Here is an 18,979-nt window from a genome sequence, read left to right on the forward strand (position 1 = left end):
GTAACAGGATTGCTGGGTCAAATGGTATTTCTAGTTCTAGATCCTTGAGGAATTGCCACACTATCTTCCACAATAGTTGAACTAATTTACACTCCCACTAACTGTAAAAACGTTCCTATTTCTCCACATCCTCTCCAGCATCTGTCGTTTCCTGACTGTTTAATATTTGCCATTCTAACTGATGTGAGATGGTATCTCATTGTGGTTTTGATTTGCATTTCTCTAATGACCAGTGATGATGAGCTTTTTTTCATATGTTTGTTGGCCACATAAATGTCTTCTTTTGAGAAGTGTCTGTTCATATCTTTTGCCCACTTTTTGATGGGGTAGTTTGTGGTTTTTTTTAAGTTCCTTGTAGATTCTGGATATCAGACCTTTGTCAGATGGATAGATTGCAAAAATTTTCTCCCATTCTATAGGCTGCCTGTTCACTCTGATGATAGTTTCTTTTGCTGTACAGAAGCTCTTTAGTTTAATTAGATCCCATTTGTCAATTTTGGCTTTTGTTGCTATTGCTTTTGGTGTTTTAGTCATGAAGTCTTTGCCCATGCTTACGTCCTGAATGGTATTGCCTAGGTTTTCTTCTAGGGTTTTTATGGTTTTAGGTGTTACGTTTAAGTCTTTAATCCATCTTGAATTAATTTTTGTATAAGGTGTAAGGAAGGGGTCCAGTTTCAGCTTTCTGCATATGGCTAGCCAGTTTTTGCAACACCGTTTATTAAATAGGGAATCCTTTCCCCATTGCTTGTTTTTGTCAGATTTGTTGAAGATGAGATGGTTATAGATGTGTGGTGTCATGTCTGAGGCCTCTGTTCTATTCCATTGTTCTATGTATCAATTTTGGTACCAGTACCATATTGTTTTGGTTACTGTACCCTTGTAGTATAGTTTGAAGTCAGCTGATGTGACGCCTCCAGCTTGGTTCCTTTTGCTTAGGATTGTCTTGGCTATATGGGGTCTTTTTTGATTCCATATGAAATTTATAGTAGTTTTTTCTAGTTATGTGAAGAAAGTTATTGGTAGCTTGATGGGGATAGCATTTAATCTGTAAATTACTTTGGGGAGTATGGCCATTTTGATGATATAGATTATTCCTATTCATGAGCATGGAATGTTTTTCCATTTGTTTGTGTCCTCTCGTATTTCCTTGAGCAGTGATTTGTAGTTCTCCTTGAAGAGGTCCTTCATGTCCCTTGTAAGTTGGATTCCTGGGTATTTTATTCTCTTTGTAGCAATTGTACATGGGAGTTCACTCATGATTTGGCTCTCTGTTTGCCTATCATTGGTGTATAGGAATGCTTGTGATTTTTGCACATTGATTTTATATCCTGAGACTTTGCTGAAGTTGCTTATCAGTTTAAGGAGTTTTTGGGCTGAGAAGACGAGGTTTTCTAAATATACAACCATGTCATCTGCAAACAGAGACAAATTGACTTCCTCTCTTCCTGTTTGAATACCCTTTATTTCTTTCTCTTGCCTGATTGCCCTGGCCAGAACTTCCAATACTATATTGAATAGAAGTGGTGAGAGAGGGCATCCTTGTCTTGTGCCAGTTTTCAAAGGGAATGCTTCCAGTTTTTGCCCATTCAGTATGATATTGGCTGTGGGTTTATCATAAATAGCTCTTAATATTTTGAGATACATTCCATCAGTGCCCAGTTTATTAAGAGTTTTTAGCATGAAGGTGTGTTGAATTTTATTGAAGGCCTTTTCTGCATCTATTGAGATAATCGTGGTTTTTGTCATTGGTTCTGTTTATGTGATGGATTACGTTTATTGATTTGCGTATGTTGAACCAGCGTTGCATCCCAGGGATGAAGCCAACTGGATCGTGGTGGATAAGCTTTTCGATGTGCTGCTGGATTCAGTTTGCCAGTATTTTATTGAGGATTTTCGCATCGATGTTCATCAGGGATATTGGCCTGAAACTTTTTTGTTGTTGTTGTATCTCAGCCAGGTTTTGGTATCAGGATGATGCTGGCCTCATAAAATGAGTTAGGGAGGAGTCCCTCTTTTTCTATTGTTTGGAATACTTTCAAAAGGAATGGTAGCAGCTCGTCTTTGTACCTCTGGTAGAATTCGGGTGTAAATCCCTCTGATCCTGGGCTTTTTTTGGTTGGTAGGCTATTAATTACTCCCTCAATTTCAAAACTTGTTATTGGTCCATTCAGGAATTCGACTTCTTCCTGGTTTAGTCTTGGGAGGGTGTATGTGTCCAGGAATTTATCCATTTCTTCTAGATGTTTTAGTTGTTTTTTTTTTTTTGTACAGAGGCGTTTATAGTATTATCTAATGGTAGTTTGTATTTCTGTGGGATCAGTGGTGATACTCCCTTTATCATTTTTATTGTGTTTATTTGATTCTTCTCTCTTTTTTTCTTTTTTATTCTGGCTAGTGGTCTGTTTTGTTAGTCTTTTCAAAAAAACAGCTCCTGGATTCATTGATTTTTTGGAGGGTGTTTCATATCTCTATAATCTTCAGTTCTGCTTTGATCTTGGTTATTTCTTCTGTTCTGCTAGCTTTTTTTTTTTTTTTTTTTTTTTTTTTTTTTTTTTTTTTTTTTTTTTTTTTTTTTTTTTAATCCAGAGTCTTGCTCTGTCACCCAGCCTGGAGTGCAGTGGCATGATCTCGGCTCACTGCAAGCTCTGCCTCCCGGGTTCACGCCATTCTCCTGCCTCAGCCTCCCAAGTAGCTGGGACTACAGGCGCCCGCCACCATGCCCAGCTAATTTTTTGTATTTTTAGTAGAGATGGGGTTTCACCACGTAAGCCAGGATGGTCTCAATTTCCTGACCTCGTGATCCGCCCCCATTGACCTCCCAAAGTGCTGGGATTATAGGCGTGAACCACCACGCCCGGCCCTGTTCTGCTAACTTTTGAATTTGTTTGCTGTTGCTTCTCTGGTTCTTTTAATTGTGATATTAGGGTGTCTATTTTAGATCTTTCCCATTTTCTGATGTGGGCATTCAGTGCTATAAGCTTCCATCTAAACACTGCTTTAGCTGTGTCCCAGAGATTCTGGTACATTGTATCTTTGTTCTTATTGATTTTGAAGAACTTATTTATTTCTTCCTTAATTTTGTTATTTACCCATTAGTCATTCGGGAGCAAGTTGTTGAGTTTCCAAGTAGTTGTGCGGTTTTGAGTGAGTTTCTTAATCCTGAGTTTTAATTTGATTGCATTGTGGTCCGAGAGAATGTTTGTTATGATTTCCGTTCTTTTGCATTTGCTGAGGAATGTTTTACTTCCAATTATGTGGTTGATTTTAGAATAAGTGCTATGTGGCACTGAGAAGAATGTATATTCTGTTGATTTGGGGGAAGGGTTCAGTAGATGTCTATTAGGTCTACTTGGTCCAGAGCTGAGTTCAAGTCCTGAATATCCTTGTTAATTTTCTGTCCCATTGATCTGCCTAATATTGACAGTGGGGTGTTAAAGTCTCCCAGTATTATTGTGTGGGAATCTAAGTCTTTTTGTAGGTCTCTGAGAACTTGCTTTATGAATCTGAGTGCTCCTGTGTTGGGGTGCATGTATATTTGGGATAGTTAGCTCTTGTTGCGTTGATCCCTTTACCATTATGTAATGCCCTTCTTTGTCTCTTTTGATCTTTGTTGGCTTTAAGTCTGTTTTATCAGAGACTAGGATTGCAACCCCTGCTTTTTTTGGGGCGGGGTGGGGGCTTTCCATTTGCTTGGTAGATATTCCTCTATCCCTTTATTTTGAGCCCATGTGTGTCTTTGCACATGAGATGGGTCTTCTGAATACAGCACACCAAAAAGTCTTGACTCTTTTATCCAATTTGCCAGTCTGTGTCTTTTAACTGAGGCATTCAGCCCATTTACATTTAAGGTTAATATTGTTGTGTATTAATTGTATCCTGTCCTCATGATGCTAGCTGGTTATTTTGCACATTAGTTGATGCAGTTTCTTCATGGGGTTGTTGGTCTTTATATTTTGGTATGTCTTTGCAGTGGCTGGTACCAGTTTTTCCTTTCCATATTTAGTGCTTCCTTCAGGAGTAAGGCAGGTCTGTTGGTGACAGAATCCCTCAGCATTTGCTTGTCTGTAAAGGATTTTATTTCTCCCTCGCTTATGAAGCTTAGTTTGGATAGATTTGAAATTCTGGGTTGAAAATCCTTTTCTTTAAGAATGTTGAATATTGGCCCCCCACCCTCTTCTGGCTTGTAGGGTTTCTGCAGAGAGATCTGCTGTGAGTCTGATGGGCTTCCCTTTGTAAGTAATCTGACCTTTCTCTTTGGCTGCCCTTAACATTTTTTCCTTTGTTTCAACCTTGGAGAATCTGACGATCTTGTGTCTTGTGATTGCTTTTCCCAAGGAGTATCTTAGTGGTGGTCTCTGTTTTTCCTGAATCTGAATGTTGGCCTGTCTTGCCAGGTTGGGGAAGTTCTCCTGGATAATATCCTGAAGTGTGTATTCCACCTTGGTCCCATTCTCCCTGTCACTTTCAGGTACACCAATCAATCATAGGTTTGGCCTTTTCACATAGTCTTATATTTCTTGGAAGCTTTGTTCCTTTTCATTCTTTTTTCTCTGTTTTCGTCTTTAAGCTTTATTTCATTGAGTTGATCTTCAATCTCTGATACCCTTTCTTCCACTTGATCAATTTGGCTATTGATACTTGGTGTATGCTTCACAAAGTTCTCATGCTGTGTTTTTTAACTCCATCAGGTCATTTATGTTTTTCTCTAGTTAGCAGTTCCTGTAACCTTTTATCAAGGTTCTTAGCTTCCTTGCATTGGGTTAGAACATGCCCCTTTGTCTCAGAGGAGTTTGTTATTACCCACCTCCTGAAGCTTACTTCTCTCAATTCATCAAACTCATTCTCTGTCCAGTTTTGTGCCCTTGTCAGAGAGGAGTTGTGATCATTTGGAGGAGAAGAAGCATTCTGGTTTTTGGAATTTTCAGCATTTTTGTGCTGGTTTTTCCTTATCTTTGTGGATTTATCTACCTTTGATCTTCAACGCTGATGGCCTTTGGATGGGGTTTTTGTGTGAGCATCCTTTTGGTTAATGTTGATGTTATTGCTTTCTGTTAGTTTTCCTTCTAATAGTCAGGCCCCTCTTCTGCAGGTCTGCTGGAGTTTGCTAGAGGTCCACTCCAGACCCTGTTTGCCTGGGTATCACCAGCAGAGGCTGCGGAACAGCAAAGATTGCTGCCTGCTCCTTCCTCGGGAAACTTTGTCCCAGAGGGGCACCTGCCTGATGCCAGCCAGAGCTCTCCTGTATGAGGTGTTTGTTGACACCTGCTGGGAGGTGTCTCCCAGTCAGGAGGCACGGGGGTCAGGGACCCACTTGAGGAGGCAGTCTGTCCCATAGCAGAGCTCGAGCACTGTGCTAGGAGATCTGCTACTGTCTTCAGAGCCGGCAGGCAGGAACATTTAAGTCTGCTGAAGCTGCGCCCATAGCTGCCCCTTTCCCCAGCTGCTCTGTCCCAGGGAGTTGGGAGTTTTATCTATAAGCCCCTGACTGGAGCTGCTGCCTTTCTTTCAGAGATGCCCTGCCCAGTGAGGAGGAATCCAGAGAGGCAGTCTGGCCACAGCCACTTTGCTGTGCTGCAGTGAGTTCTGCACAGTCCAAACTTCCTGGGGGCTTCCTTAACACTCTGAGGGGAAAAACCACCTACTCAAGTCTCTGCAATGGTGGATGCCCCTCCCCTCACCAAGCTCGATCATTCCAGGTCAACTTCAGACTGCTGTGCCGGCAGCAAGAATTTCAAGCCAGTGGTTCTTAGCTTGCTGGGCTCTGTGGGAGTGGGACCCACTGACCAAGACCACTTGGCTCCCTGGCTTCAGCCCCCTTTGTGGGGAAGTGAACAGTTCTGTCTCACTGGGGTACAAAAAAAAAAAACTCCTGCAGCTAGCTCAGTGTCTGGCCAAATAGCCACCTAGTTTTGTGCTTGAAACCCAGGACCCTGTTGGTGTAGGCACACGAGGGAATCTCCTGGTCTGCGGGTTGCAAAAACATGGGAAAAGCGTAATATTTGGGCCAGATAGCACAGTCCCCCATGGCTTCCCTTGGCTAGGGGAGGGAGTTCCCAGGCTCCTTGTGCTTCCTGGGTGAGACAATGCCCCACTCTGCTTCTGCTCACCCTCCATGGTCTGCACCCACTGTCTAACTAGTCCTAATGAGATGAACTGGGTACCTCAGTTGGAAATCCAGAAATCACCCACCTTCTGTGTTAGTCTCACTGGGAGCTGCAGACTAGAGCTGTTCCTATTTGGGCATCTTGCCAGCTCCCACAAATCAATTTTAAAGACATAAACCCAACAGAGAAATGGGGAAAGACTTGAATAACCACTTCACAACAGAGGAAATCTATATGGCTGCTAAATGTATTAAAAAGAATGTTTAATCTCATAAAACAATTGCATATTAAATATACAGTGAGGTGACTTTACACACCCAGGATATTGGATAAAGTTTAAAAGCCTCATGATAAGTATTGGTGTGGACAGAAGAGGATGCATGTTATGTGATTCCATTCATATGAGGTTGCAAAAGTGGCAAAGCTAAGCTATGTTGCTTTAAAATGCACTATTTAGTTGGTACAATCATCAAAAAGGAAAGGAAATCATCATCACAGATGTCAAGATGATAGTCACTTTTGAGGAGAGATTTATCATCAGAGACACCCAAGAAGGTTTTTGAGGTCCTGGTAATGTTCTGTTTCTTTGCTTGGTTGATTTGCTTATAACTAAACAGAAAGGGTAAATGAGTTATGTCAAATGTTATTCATAGGTCAATTAAGATGAGGGTAAGACTTGGCCATTGAGTTCAGCAGAGTGGAGACTGTTGTTGAAACAGCACTTTGTCTCAGTGAATGGTTGGGGAAAAGATGGTATTTGAATAGGCTCAAGAGACGGTGAGAGGAGAATTGGAGACTGTATGGCTCCAAAGAACTCTTCCTCTTCCCGGAGGAATTTTTGTGTATAAAGGAGAACTGTGGTGAGAACTGGGGGTGAGTGGGGATGTAGAAAGCTTTATATAAAATATATAGTATTAGGAGAATATAAAGATAAATTTTATGGAATGCCAAAAGCAATGGGGTAAAGGAAGGAAGATAACTTTATGTGTATTGGGTTGTATGGTTTTGTGAGGGGAGTTAAAATTTATAATACTTTGTAAAGAGAATTAACATTAGAACTATTTTCTAGTCTTAGAAATATATGGTAGAATTACACATAACATTCATATCTGTCAGTGAAAAGAATCATGGACAACATCCTGCTCAACGCCACTTTGCAGAAAGAGAAAGGCAAAAGAGATTAAGTACTTGATCTAAATTGTGCATTAATAATAATCGCAGACGAAAACAGAGTTCCTCCTGCCCCTTGGATCAGTGCTGTTTTTATAGTATTATCTATAATATGGCTTGCTTTTTAAATTGTTTTTTAGTCATTATATTTTATAGTAGAGTTTATTTGGATATCTCAGTTAGCCTTTGCTGTATAACAGACTACCCCAAAACTTAGTGACTTAAAATAGTGGTGTGTATTTCTCATGATTTCATGAGTTGGGCTCAGTTGGGACCATTCATGTGGCTATAGTCATTGACAGCTCAACTGGAGCTGAACGGGTTAAGATGGTCTAATTCATGTGTCTGGGGCCTTGCTGCTTTTTGTTGGCTTGGGCTCTCTTATCATTCAGTAGTCTAGCCTGGACTTCCTTGCATGGTAGCAGGAGCGTTCCAAGAGGGTGAAGATGGAAGTCTAGATCCCTAAACTTGGACAGCATCACAGCCTTCACATTAAATTAATCACAGCATATCATCAATCCAGTCCAAATTCAAGGGATGAGGCAACAGGCCCCACCTCTTAGGAGGTGCAAAATATCGTCATCATATTTTTTCCATCTGTCATAGATAATTACAAATGATAATTTTAATCATTGAATTTACTTTTTTTTTTTTTTTTTTAAAAGAGGAAGGCTTTGTAAAATGTGTTGTTATAGAATCTGGATTTTATACCAAGGATCATGGGAAGCCATTGATGGATTTAGAGAGATTTTCTTTGTTTCTTCAGACTGTGTTTTAGAAAGTCACTGACTGCAGTTTGGCGGGATAATTGGAGTGTAGCTGGGAAGAGGTAAAGGTTGACCTGGGAGTACCAACAATACAAGTCCTAGATAATGATATGAATTCAGTGATTATGGGAATGAAAAGAAGTATTTAGAGATACTTATGAGGTAGATTTGGTGACTGGATGTGGAGTAGAGGGAGGAGCCCAAGACGACTGACTCTCAGATTTCCTACCTGGAGTGCTATTACTGAATAGGAGCCTAAGTGGAGAAACAGGTTTAAGAAGGAAAGTGTTCTTGTCCTAGACTTGCAGCCAAATCCCAGACTCTATTCCCAGTGAGAATCCTGGATCTCTTTGTATTACGTAGTGTTTGAAATGACATTTCATAAAAGTGACTCTTGTTTAGTAAAATGTAGCAATGCTGCCATAACCTGAATTTGTACCTTGAAGCTGAAAGAAAGTTTGTACTTTAGCATTTAGTGATCTGTTACTGCAGTTAATTTTATGAAACAATTTACTTACTTAATTTTTTAAAATTACTTGAAGAAAATAAAAGCTAAGAAGCCATATGTGAATACCTATCTTAAGCATTTTATTCACTTGTAAAGTAACTTTATAACCAGTGTTTGTCCAAGTTTTAAAAATAAAGTTCATTAAAATAACTTATAAAAATTATTTTTTTTTTGTCTTTCATGACTCTAGTAAGTAGAATGTTTACATTTATGCTAGAGATGAAAAAAATACGTAGGATAACTACTTTAAAATAAGTATATCTTTTGCCAGGTGTGCACATATATCAAATTTACATGTTATATGCTATAAATGTATACAATTTTATCTGTGAATTTTACCTTAATAAAGTTGGGGCAGGGGAATGACGTATCTCTAAAGTGTTCTCTATAGATGAAATATTCTATTACTTTGAATATTTTGGAAGTTTAAAAGTAGTTTACAACCTACTTTTTTTTTTTTCTTTTTTCTTAGGCACTACAAGGGCCCCCAGGGATGGGGAAGTACCAGGAGTGGATTATAATTTCATTTCCGTTGAACAGTTCAAAGCACTGGAAGAGAGTGGAGCATTGTTAGAAAGTGGAACGTATGATGGTATGTCCCCAAATAACACCACCACCCCCTACCCAAAAAAACTATCTAAACGACTGGAATTATTTCAGAGGGAATTTGACTAGCAAAGTACCACTTTTTGAAAAAGTTTTTTCTGCTCTGTTTTCGGGAAAATGTTCTTTTAATGGAGAGATTTGTAATTTACTAATTACAAATGGGATTAAATAATAAACCAAAAAAGTCTGTCATATTTTAAAGTTGATTGTGAACAATGTACTAAAAATCAGTCAAACTGGCCAGTTTATATATTTCATAGTAATTCACATTCATCATGTGAACTCAATGAGTATTTGTTGATTGCTTTCTATTTGTGGTTGGGAATTCAAAATCTGAACTCTTAAAAAACTTATATGTACCTTGACTATCCTGGACAAAAGAGAGTATAAAATATGGGGAGAAAACAACAAAAACAGAATAATTGGTTTTCTTTTCATTTCTGTTTCCTCTACCCACTTGATTCCATTGATACTTGATATTTGAGATCAATTTCCATTTTTAAATGATTCTGTTAGATCTATTTTTCCCCTTATGTAGCATACTTTTCCCTGGCAAGCTTATCCACTTCCATAGCACCTATGCTATGGTCCATCATTGCTTTTTCATACTATTATAATTGCCTCTTTACAAACTCTGTGATAGTAATGGTCATGTCTTTCATACTTGATATTATCTTCAGTGCCTAAAGATAGTGTTCAATAAATATCTAACCTGGAATTCAGCATATTCAAATATGCATTTGTGTTCTATCCAAAAGAGTAATTCTTCATCATTTCTCTCTTTAGCAGCACCATGATCTCAGAACAGTGAAATCATTAATTACTTTCTCCTTTTTCTCACATTTCACATCCATTTGCCAAATCTCATCATTCTTCTTTTGTAGCTGCATTCACAATGCTCTTCTTTCACCTTCACCACCTCGTTGTAGGCCTACTAGAAGAGCTCATGTGTGGACTGTTGCTGTTGATCTCATTTATTCCAATTTCTTCCACCCTGCCCATTGCTACCATGCTAGTCTTCTTCAAGAGCAGCTCTATCATGTCTCTCCTATGCAGAACCTTCAATGATTTCCTTTCATCTGCTAAGTTTAACCTAACTACCTTTTCTGGGCTTAGCACTCATGACTCATTCGTTTGTTCATTCGTTTTATCCTGTTTTATTCATTAAACAACAATTTATTAAGTACCTACTATGTGCTAAGCTCTATAAGAGGATCTAGGAATACTGCGATGAACAAGGTTAAAGTGCTTTTGAAGTTTTGTTTTTTGTTTTTTTTTTTTAAAGAAGCCCTCTCCCCTTAAATGATGAAGATATTCTACATTTTGTTCCATTAAATATAAGAGCTTGGTATGGACGAAGTGGCATATTATATATTATTTATTGCTGTGTGCTCAATTCAAAGAAAATGCATCATTTCATTTCACATTCAGAGATTGGCAACAATTTTACAGTCTGATAATTGAAAGAAATGGAAACTCCCATACATTGCTGGTGAGAATATAAAATAGTATAATCCTTTTGGAGAACATTGTGGCAGTGGCTAGTAAATTTGAAGATATACATAACTCTGACCCAGCAATGCTCCCCTCTAGACATCTACTCAGGAAAAACCGTTGTGCATATGCATATATAGACACGTATGGGAATATTTGTTATAGTGTGAAACAGTGACAGAATGGAAACAACTCTCCTTTAGTAGAATGAATAACATACATTTAATTTGTTGATAAAAATGGACTGCTATAGAACAGTTCAATGCACTAGATTTATAGGTATGAACATTAATAAGTGTTAAGAGGCATAAAAAGTATAAAATTGTATAAAGGTATAAAATTGTATAAAAAGTTACAAAACGATATTTATATTATACTATTTATGAAAAAATATGTGAAATGTTAGGAAAGTATTCTCTGAAGCTTTTATGAAAACAATAGTGTTTACATGTTATAGATGCATATATACATATCTTAAATGTATATTCAGGAGGAAAGACACATACCAACTTCAGGACAGCTCAGGGAGGGAGTGGCTATACGGACAGGAAGTTAGAGCTTTAATTGTAGATGTGACCATGTATATATATCCTTAAAGAGAAAAAAAAGGGAGATTTGAAGGCAATCTAGCAATAATATCTAGATGATGTGTATATAAATAAATTGATACATGTACACATATTTATGTAAGTAAATTTTATACATAGATATTTCTAATACTATTCTGATACTACAGTCTGTAATTTTATATATATTTGAAATATTGAATAGTTGGCAGTTCTATAAAAATAAAAAAGCCTTCAGAAAATAAAAAAACTTCAAAACAGCTCTAAAACAATGAAAAACTTTCTCTGTCAGTAATTATAGTTAGAGTTCACAACCCTTGGAATTGTATACTGTATCTGAAAACTTGATATTTACCAACAACTCAAGAAAAATAGATCTAATTTATTTATAAACAATGCTAGTTTTCTTTTTTAATCTAAGCCCTGTAATTATCTTTTTTAACAAGGAAACTGCCCCAAATTATTATGAAATCCTAAAATCTTTTCAGTGATTATGGATGGCAGTCATCATATCCAGCATTTTTATATTTTCCCCTTAGGAAAAGGTTAAACTTTCTCAAGTTAGATAATAATTACCAAGAATTCTCAGTAAGATGTGTTTCTAGTAATACTACTACCTTATTTAGAAAAAGTGGACTTTTTATTTCTGTCATGGTATATCCAGTTTCCTTGATACTGTGATTAATAGGCATAATTCAGGAAAAAGAGAGACCCTCGAACCTCCTAATCCCCAGCCAAATCTCTGTTTGATGTATTTCTGTGCCGGCTACCCCAGAGAAGCGTGACTGGCTTTTTCATTGGTTCTTTGCTTTACTTCCGAGCTAGAAAGTTTGCAGAAAGTTTAGTCTGTTTTCATACAAATCTTTGCATCCATCTGTACGATTGGAGTAACTCCATTTCAAATATGGATTTGGAAACAAGGGAGTAGGTGAGTAGGGAGAGACAGGATGTCGCTGAAAAGTTTTTTAGTTTGATTTTATTGTTTTGTCTTCATTATTTTAATGACAATTCCTGCTGAAAGTCAAACTTCCAAAGAATTCATGTTAAATGTTTTCCCCCTCAAAACATGCACAATTTAAGGTAAACTATGTAATATCTAGATTTGTTTCAGCATTATGGGGAAGAACCTATGCTACTTTCCGTCTAGGAAAAAACAGTCAATTATCTACCTTATTAATTTACGTTAGGTGAATGAGCATCTTAATTACTTCCTTAGGAGCCGAAGAATTTGATTAGAAAATATGAATTTAGAAGAATCATGAGTATTTTACTCTCTCATCATATATATATTTCTCTAACATTAGCATAATGATTAATAGAATGTCAAAAGTAGTAGGAACCACAAGCTGTTAATGTTGGCTTGACCTGTTGAGTGCTTTCCCATATTATTTGGCGGCCTAGTAGGAACTGCATGACAAATTGAGAAGATACTCAATTGTTTTCATTCTTTTCTGGAACATTTATTTTTACTGCAAAAATTACAGATTCTCAAGAGAAAATTAAAGTATTTCTTGCTTTCCTGAGAGTAAGCCAATACTGAATGATCCTGCTAATGTCTCTATTTGTTCAATAAATTGTCAGATAAAATAATAGAATGCTCAGAAAAACTTTAAAAAATTACCCTTATATAAACATCCTACATTTTTATCTGACCTGGTTAGTTCTTAGCTTAACCTTTACCCACTTACTTCCTCATTTTACCAAAATAGTTCATTATGTTACACATTAGAACAAAATTATTTCAGTTAGTTTTATCCTCATTTACCCCCACCTTTTATGCCAATTAGTCTTACATGACAGCATCAATGCATTTAAATTCACAAATTGTGTCCTAATTCAGAACCCATGTAAGGCAATCCCTGTAGGAATGAATAATCTACATACATACAGTCAATTTCCTGGCCTTAAACAAATAGTATGAAAATACTAGATAATATATGGTGAAGAGCACTTGAGAAATTAGTTCTTTCCCCTATTTCTGCTCTCTCCTAAGATGAGTGCTTTGGCCTCCTTTTGGCCAATCGTAGATATTTTAATTTTTTTTAATTTACTTTTTATTTTTTTGAGGCAGAGTCTTACTCTGTCACCCAGGCTGGAGTGTAGTGGCACAATCTCAGCTCACTGGAACCTCTGCTTCCTAGATTCAAATGATTTTCCTGCCTCAGTCTCCTGTGTAACTGGGATTCACAGGCATGTGCCACCTTACCTGGCTAATTTTTGTATTTTTAGTAGAGTTGGGTTTCGCCACGTTGGCCAAGCTGATCTCAAACTCTTGACCTCAAATGATTCGCACGTCTCAGCCTCCCAAAGTGCTGGGATTACAAGTGTGAGCCACCGTGCCCAGCCCTTTGGTAGATATTTCAAAACTCCTTTGTGAAAAACAGGGCAGAGACATACACTAAGTCAAATTGCTCTGACTCTCACTTAAACATTAGTAATTTCAGCTGCTATTTTACTCACTTCAGGAAACTTCTATGGAACTCCCAAGCCTCCAGCAGAACCCAGCCCTTTTCAGCCAGATCCAGTTGATCAAGTCCTCTTTGATAATGAGTTTGATGCAGAATCTCAAAGAAAACGAACTACATCTGTCAGCAAGATGGAAAGAATGGATAGCTCTCTTCCTGAAGAGGAAGAAGATGAGGACAAGGAAGCCATTAATGGCAGTGGAAACGCAGGTTTGTAATAGATGAACAACTTTTAACTGATCTTCTAGATTGATTTTACTATTACATTGAATTAAAACCACTAAAATTTTCTACAAAGCATATGAAGAGCAAGTGATGGGATTTTAATTTTTTTGTAAAGGTTGTATGTGGAACAAAGTGTATTTCTGTAGACCATCCTATAAGCTAAAGTGAATTTTTCCAATTTGGATAAATTAATGATAAGCTATCATTAGTAATAAAATATATGCAATTACCCTGCTGTTTAAAATACTTGAGATTTGCCTCTGATGTTGCAATATGGGAATCTTGTTGGTCTATGTCTTCCTTTATAGGATGTAAACAATATATGGATGTTTTAGAATGTAGACTTCAGCCTAAACAAAGTAAATAGGGTTTGAAAGTGTGCTGGTAAAAATTATCTAAAAGGTTGGTTTATAATATTTTGAATTTAAATTTTAGATTCACTCAAATTTTCAAATATGAGTCCCTTCATTAAACGTAAAACCAGCAGAAATTCAGTGGGGAAGAATCTGCTCATTTTGAGTAGCCCTAATTAATGTGGTGATTGCTTAGAGGGTTATTAGACTTGTAACTGAGAGTATAACTAGGAAACCATAAAATCATAGCTGAGCTTATTCAATGGTACCCATTGCAAAAATTCCATTCAGAACACTAGAATGTAAACTTCAGAGGGCTGAAGTTTTGCTTTTTTTGTTTACTGTTCTGTCTCTTCCATCAAAAACAGTGCCTGGCATGTAATAGGAACTAAAATCCTCAAATTTGCAGAACACATGTCCTTATCATTTTCCCAAAGCACCCTTATCTTTTTCTTCATCAATTATTAAAATTTGATATGTATATGAATGTATTAAACAATGAGTTAATACATTCATTGTTTATGTCCCACTCCAGAGTGTGAGTTCGGTTTTATAGTCCTAACTTTTTACGTAGTTATGCCACATAGTGTGTTTAATGTTAAATGGATTACCCCAATGTATTTAAATGTGAATACTAAAAACAGGTTTTAAAAGGTTTAGGTGAATTCACATCTAATTTTTAGGAGCTACGAAGGGAAGTCATCACACCGTTGAGCCTTTTAATGTTGATACCAGCTCTGCTATCCCACAAAATTAAGTCTGTTAACATTTAAAAATGCTAAACAGCAGGATTGGAGACCATGAATCTTTCCCAATATAGGAATTTATATGTTCTTGATTTAAGGGAAAAGAAAATGTTGTTTTTTTACTTCCTAATACAGAGCCTTTAAGTGATCACTGCAGTTCTTTTAGAGGTAAACTTGTTTGTAATCTCTATAGTTTATGCTTCATGTAAGTCACTTGTTAAACTGACGTTATATACTCTTTGATATTAATATTTAAAGGGAATATATCCAAGGGTGTGTGGGAGGCAGTTCGTATACTACCTCTTATGTATAGATACCATAGGACACTTACATTGAATTACATATTTCTTTGTAATAGAAAATATATAGGACATTTAAGTGAAAAAATACAAAGCACCTGCCTACAAACAGAATTCACCTTCTGAATAAGTATGAACTGTAGTTGTTAGTTAACTAATCAAAGTTGGGGAAATGTGCTTTGTGTATTGCTTTTGTTGTTCTTTGTTTCTTTGTTTGGTTGGTTGGTTGTTTTGAGACAGAGTCTCCGTCAGTTGCTCAAGCAGGAGTGCAGTGGTGCGACCTTGGCTCACTGCAGTCTGTCTCCCGGGCTCAAGCAATTCTCATGTCTCAGCCTCCTAAGTAGCTGGGATTACAGGCATGTGCCACCCTGCCCAGATAATTTTTGTATTTTCAGTAGAGACGGGGTTTCACCAAGTTGGCCAAGCTGATCTCGAACTCCTGGCCTCTGGTGATCCACCTGCCTTGGCCTCCCAGAGTGCTGGGATTACAGGCGTGAGCCACCGTGCCTGGCCTGTGTATCGTTTTTGAATCCCTGCCTTGAAAAATCAGAAAATTGTTTGGGAGCAGAAATTAGGAGAAGTTAGGTAGAGGTTTATTTGTGCACACCAGTATGTTTATTATTTTATATCTTACTGAAGAAATAACCCAAAAGAATGCTAAAATGGCCTTGTACAATAATATATGTTATGTAATAATTATAATTTTTTTCTAAGAAATGGTTTTATATAAAGAACATCTTCACAAGTCATTGGCTATTAAGCAAACTCCTTTATTCAATCACTTGGAACTTTATTAAGAAAAATATTATAGATTATATACTTGCTTTTGCTTTTCTCCAACGTGGTTAGTTGCCAAGAATGTAACTCCTTTCCTGGTTGATTTATACATTAGGTACCTTTTGATTTCTGTCATTTTTTCTGCATAGAAAATAAATCATGTGCTTGATTCATTTATTTATTCAACAAGTATGTAGTGAGCACTTACTAGAATACTAAATGCCATTGTGCTAAATGCTAGAAATAAAGCAGTGAGCAAAACGGACAAAAACCTGTCATGAACTATACTTTCTGGTGGGAGAGACAGAACTTGCCAACTTAAATGAATAACATACATAGTGTGTTAGATGGTGCTACAGAGAAAAACAAAGCAGAGCAGGAGGTGGTAAGATATGGTGGTCAAGGTTTGCAATTTTAGATAGTGTGGAAGAAAAGACTTGAAAGAATCGAGTGAGTAAACTCAGGATATCTGGGAGAAGAGCATTCTAGACAGACAGAACTGGAGGTACAAATGCCCGGAGATGGAAACATACCTAGAATATTCAGTCAATAGCAAGGAAACCAGAGTGGTTGGATACAGTGTGGACAATGCATTCTATTGGAGTGATTGGATCTGGGTGATGGAAGGAAATAGAATAGAATAGTAACCAATAAGATCATTTAGATAATGATGGGTATGAAGAGGGAGGAATGCATATCATACAGGATCTTGTAGGTCATTGGAAGAATTTTAGTTTTTATTCTGAAATGAGAAACCATTTGGGATTTTGATTCAAAGAGTAACATGGTACAACAGTTTTTAACAGGCTTATTCTGACTACTGTATTGCGAATAGGCAAAAGGAGGACATGGGCAAAATAGGGATACCAGTTAGGAGGTTACTGAATGTGCAAGGAAGAAAGTGATCAGATGCTGCTGATAACTCAAGTAGGATGGAACTGAGGAATGATCATTGGATATAGCAATGTAGAGGTTATTGATGACCTCGATAAGAATAGTTTAATGATAGGAATTTAAAAGCCTTGTTGGAGTGAGGTCCAGAGGAACTGGAAGAGCGGAAGAGGAAGTAGCAAATATAAACTATTTCAAGGTGGTTTGGTGTAAAGAGGAGAGAAATACGTTGGCTGCCAAGGAGTAAAGACAATTAATTTCTTTTTTTTTTTTTGGAGACGGAGTCTCGCTCTGTCGCCCAGGCTGGAGTGCAGTGGTGCGATCTCGGCTCACTACAAGCTCCGCCTCCCACGTTCACGCCATTCTCCTGCCTCAGTCTCCCGAGTAGCTGGGACTACAGGCGCCCGCCACCATGCCCAGCTAATTTTTTTTTGTATTTTTAGTAGAGACGGGGGTTTCACCGTGTTAGCCAGGATGGTCTCAATCTGCTGACCTCGTGATCTGCCCGCCTCAGCCTTCCAAAGTGCTGGTATTACAGGCGTGAGCCAGTGCACCCGGCCAGAGAATTATTTTCTTTTTACTGAACTGGGAACATGTTTTTATGTGGATGGATATGATCTAATAGATAAAGAAGATTGGTGATGCAGGAAGGAGAGTGAAAGAATTGCTGTAAGCAGAGAGGATGGGATATAATTTATAATTGGAGGGTTAGCCATAGCTAGGAGTACACGCAGTTCTTCCATAGTAACAGATGGTGGAGTCAGTGGGCACAGTTGCTGTGTAGATGTGATGGTGGGAGTTTGTGGAAGTTTTCTTATGCTTGCTTCTATTTTCTTAGTGAAATAAGACACAAGGTCATCAAATGAGATGAGGGATAAGGGAAAAGTAGTGGATGGTTTCAGGAGAAAGAAGGTATGAAATAATTATCTTGGAGAGTGTCAGAGTGAATCAACTAAAGAAATATGCTATGATCACCATGATCGTTAAATGCCCACTTAAAGTTAGTGATCATGAATTTAAAGTAAACTTGTCAACATTGCCTGTATTCAGCTGCATATGCTGACATGGAGTAGGTGGAGAGTAGGATTTAAGCAGAGTTCTGATTTAGCCAGGCAGTATTACGAAGTAAGGTTAGGGCAAAGGAATCAGGAATATTTACAAGGGAATAATTATAATGGTTCATCATGGAATTTAAGTTGGGTTAGCAGGGCAATGGGGAAATGGGTAGAGGATAAAGAATAGTGAAAGGTAGTAAGTAGTAGCGCATGGTTAGATAAAGGATGGTTGGAGTTGAAATACTATAGAGAAGGATATGTCAGGATATATAAGATCTCTCTTAGATTCTCTGAATCTGGCCATTGCCTGCAATTTGAAGTTGTCGTAGTGATATCACATAGCATCGTTTAAGTTTTAGAAACAAGTTTTAAGTATACGAATTGTGAACCCCCTAGACAGTACCCAAATTTTAGTATTCTTACCTACATTATGGGCCTTGGGACTCTAAAAGGATTTTAATATTACTAAACGGAATTATATTTAACAACAGGAACTCTATTGAGTGTAATTTTTAAAAATTACTATTATTTAAAGGCCAGTGTTAAATGTGTACAAAGCAGCTTAGTATAGCAGGTAAGAGCATGGACCACTTAGATTCAACTCATGGCTTTGCTGTTTATTGGCAGTGTAATTATGACTAAGTTAACTCTCTGTGCCTTAGTTTTCTGAGTCTGTAAAACAGGGAGTTTAATAATGGATACTCACAGGGTTGCTGTGATGATTATGAGTTAATTTATAGAAAGCACTTAAAATAGAGCCTGACACATAAAAGGACTACATTAGTGCTGCTGTAGCTGCTGTGGCTTATTAGGATTTATACTGAATTAATTCTAGTGTTGTTTTTTGCTTCTTTCCCAGACTAGCATCAGAGGTGCTATACAGAGTTAGTTGTCAATGAGTAGGGGAAAAGAGTTGAATATGTTGGTTATTTTAAAATTTATAGCAGAATGTG

At 37.4% G+C, this 18,979-nt stretch overlaps 1 protein-coding gene across 2 annotated transcripts in view; it reads left to right on the forward strand.

Moving 5' to 3' along the window:
* MAGI3 (membrane associated guanylate kinase, WW and PDZ domain containing 3) overlaps positions 1-18,979 on the forward strand; it is a 299,415-nt gene that overhangs the window by 192,529 nt on the left and 87,907 nt on the right. For both annotated transcript variants that reach the window (XM_003892411.4, XM_017945961.1), the window contains exons 3-4: positions 9,022-9,141; positions 13,681-13,890. In XM_003892411.4, coding sequence (XP_003892460.3) covers positions 9,022-9,141; positions 13,681-13,890 — 330 coding nt within the window. The remainder of the gene's footprint in view (positions 1-9,021; positions 9,142-13,680; positions 13,891-18,979) is intronic.

Source organism: Papio anubis, chromosome 1 (assembly GCF_008728515.1).
Source record: "Papio anubis isolate 15944 chromosome 1, Panubis1.0, whole genome shotgun sequence".
NCBI lineage: Eukaryota > Metazoa > Chordata > Mammalia > Primates > Cercopithecidae > Papio > Papio anubis.